The sequence below is a fragment of the Chinchilla lanigera genome, unplaced genomic scaffold (assembly GCF_000276665.1).
Source record: "Chinchilla lanigera isolate Chin_1 unplaced genomic scaffold, ChiLan1.0 scaffold00173, whole genome shotgun sequence".
In the NCBI taxonomy this organism is placed as follows: Eukaryota; Metazoa; Chordata; class Mammalia; order Rodentia; family Chinchillidae; genus Chinchilla; species Chinchilla lanigera.
This window is the reverse complement of record NW_004955574.1, coordinates 157,007-159,123: the sequence shown is the minus strand read 5'-3', so window position 1 is coordinate 159,123 and position 2,117 is coordinate 157,007. Positions and strand designations below refer to the sequence as shown.

General features: G+C 52.0%; 1 protein-coding gene across 1 annotated transcript in view; it reads left to right on the top strand.

The window, feature by feature from the left end:
- Positions 1 to 1,355, top strand: part of Snrpd2 (small nuclear ribonucleoprotein D2 polypeptide 16.5kDa) — a 7,179-nt gene extending 5,824 nt beyond the window's left edge. The window contains exon 3 of the mRNA XM_005413802.2: positions 1,088 to 1,355. Within this exon, the coding sequence (XP_005413859.1) occupies positions 1,088 to 1,262 (175 nt within the window). The 3' untranslated portion in view covers positions 1,263 to 1,355. The remainder of the gene's footprint in view (positions 1 to 1,087) is intronic.
- The last annotated feature ends 762 nt before the right edge of the window (positions 1,356 to 2,117 follow it).

Genomic DNA, 2,117 nt, shown 5'->3' with positions numbered 1-2,117 from the left:
TGCCGCTGAGCTAAATCCCCAGCCCCCTACTTTCTTATTCTTCTACCCTGGCTAGAATGCACAAGCCATGAGGTCAGGGGTGTCGTCTTAGTTGATGCCCTGGCGCCTGTGTTTCAAGCATTGTTCGTTGTCTGCATGCAGCTAGCATCTAAACAAGCTGACCATGCTGGCATCCCACATGCTCACCCTGGGCTACGAGGGCAGGGGCAGTGCTGGTGTCAGGTGCTGCCCCACCCCCAGCACCCCAGGAGCCTCTGGGTCCCAAATTGGATAGTGCTTGGTGCTTCTCTGCTGTTGCCTCTGAGTACTGAGAGTTAACGGCACAGTGGGAACCATTTTTGCTTTGTGCCAGGCTCCCTTCTAAGTCGCTAACAGAGATGCCGTATTCATTCCTTCCACCGTCACGGCAGCCCTGCAAGAAGATGCTAATTGTCTAGAGGGAAGGAAACAGCACAGAGGGTCAGAGTCCTTGGTCCAAACCGCAGCCTGAGAATGCGCAGGTACCGGACACGGTGGTACACACCTGTCATCCCAGCATTTGGGAGTCTGAGGAAAGAGGGTCACTGCAGGTGTAAGGCCAGCCCAGGCTGCATAGTAAGTTCAAGAACTACATAGTGAGACTCCATCTCAAAAAAGTAAAAGACCAGGCGTGGTGGCGCACGCCTGTAATACCAGCACTCTGGAGGCTGAGGCAGGAGGATCACTGCAAGTTCAAGGCCAGTCTGGACTACAAAGTGAGTTCAAGGCCTGCCTGAACTGCATAGCGAGACCCTGTCTCAAAAAAGTAAAAGAACACTAAGTGTGGTAGTGCGTGCCTATAATCACAACAATGGGGAGGCTGAGGCAGGAGGATAGCCACAAATATGAAGCCAGGCTGGGTTACATAGTTCAAAACCAGCCTGAATACAGAGTAAAACACTGTTGGGGAAAAAAAACAAAAACAGAAAGTGAAAAGAATGTCCAGATGTGGCTTTGGCAGTCTGGCCGTCCTGGCCCCAGGGCCTGGGCCCTTCTCAGTGCAGTGGTGCTGGAGGGGGTCAGAAGACCCCAACCTCACTCCTCTACCTCCCCATCCCTGCCTCACCAGGCATTGCAACATGGTGCTGGAAAACGTGAAGGAGATGTGGACTGAGGTCCCCAAGAGCGGCAAGGGCAAGAAGAAGTCCAAGCCAGTCAACAAGGACCGCTACATCTCCAAGATGTTCCTGCGCGGGGACTCGGTCATCGTGGTACTGCGGAACCCGCTCATCGCTGGCAAGTAGCGGCCTCTTCCCTGCTGTCAGGACCTCCTCCCGCCCTGTGAAGACCTGCCCATCATGAGTGTACTGATAATAAAGTGCTATGTGTTTTTTTTTTCCCTGTCTTGGTGGTATCTGTCTGTCCCCAGAGCCTGTGAGTGGGAAGGGCAGGAGAGAGAAGCCAGGCATGGGGCTAAGTGCAGAGGCCACAGTCCTGAGCAGGTGAAAGGCGCTGGCGCTGTCCCATTCGTACAGGGCTTAGGTTAGAGAGAAATGTCCTTGCTTGAAATTGTTTTGGTCTTTGTTTGTTTTTGTTTTTCTTCTGGTACCAGGAATCGAACTCAAAGACCTCACGCTTGCCAGGCAGGCGCCGTGCCACTGAGCTATGTCCCCAGCCCCTTTTATTTATTTATTTATTTATTTCATTTATTCCATCAGCAAACATTCCCCAGTGCCTCCTCCGGGCCCAGCCTCGTGTTGTAAAGCTAGGGACACAGCATTGCCCGAGCGACCCCGGCCTGCCCTGTGAACTGCGCAGTAGGTGCTAACTTAGAGCACTCAGTGCCTAAGTCCTGCCAGGCACCACGGCCAAGCACCCAAAGGGCCAGGCTCCGCACTGTCTGGACATCCTTCTGGCCACTCCAGGGCCGGCACTTTTTTTTTTCCAGAACTGGGGATTGAAATTACTGACCTCGACGGCTTCACGCTGAGCTATATCCCAAGCTCGTTTTTTTTTTTTTTTTTTTTTGGTTCTTTTTTAGACAGGGTGTCACTATGCCATTCAGGCAATCTTCTGGCTCATCAATGGGTCTTTTTCCTTTTTCAAATAAGCTTTCCACTGATGTTTGTTTTTACTCATTTTGGCCAAGGTTAGCTTTT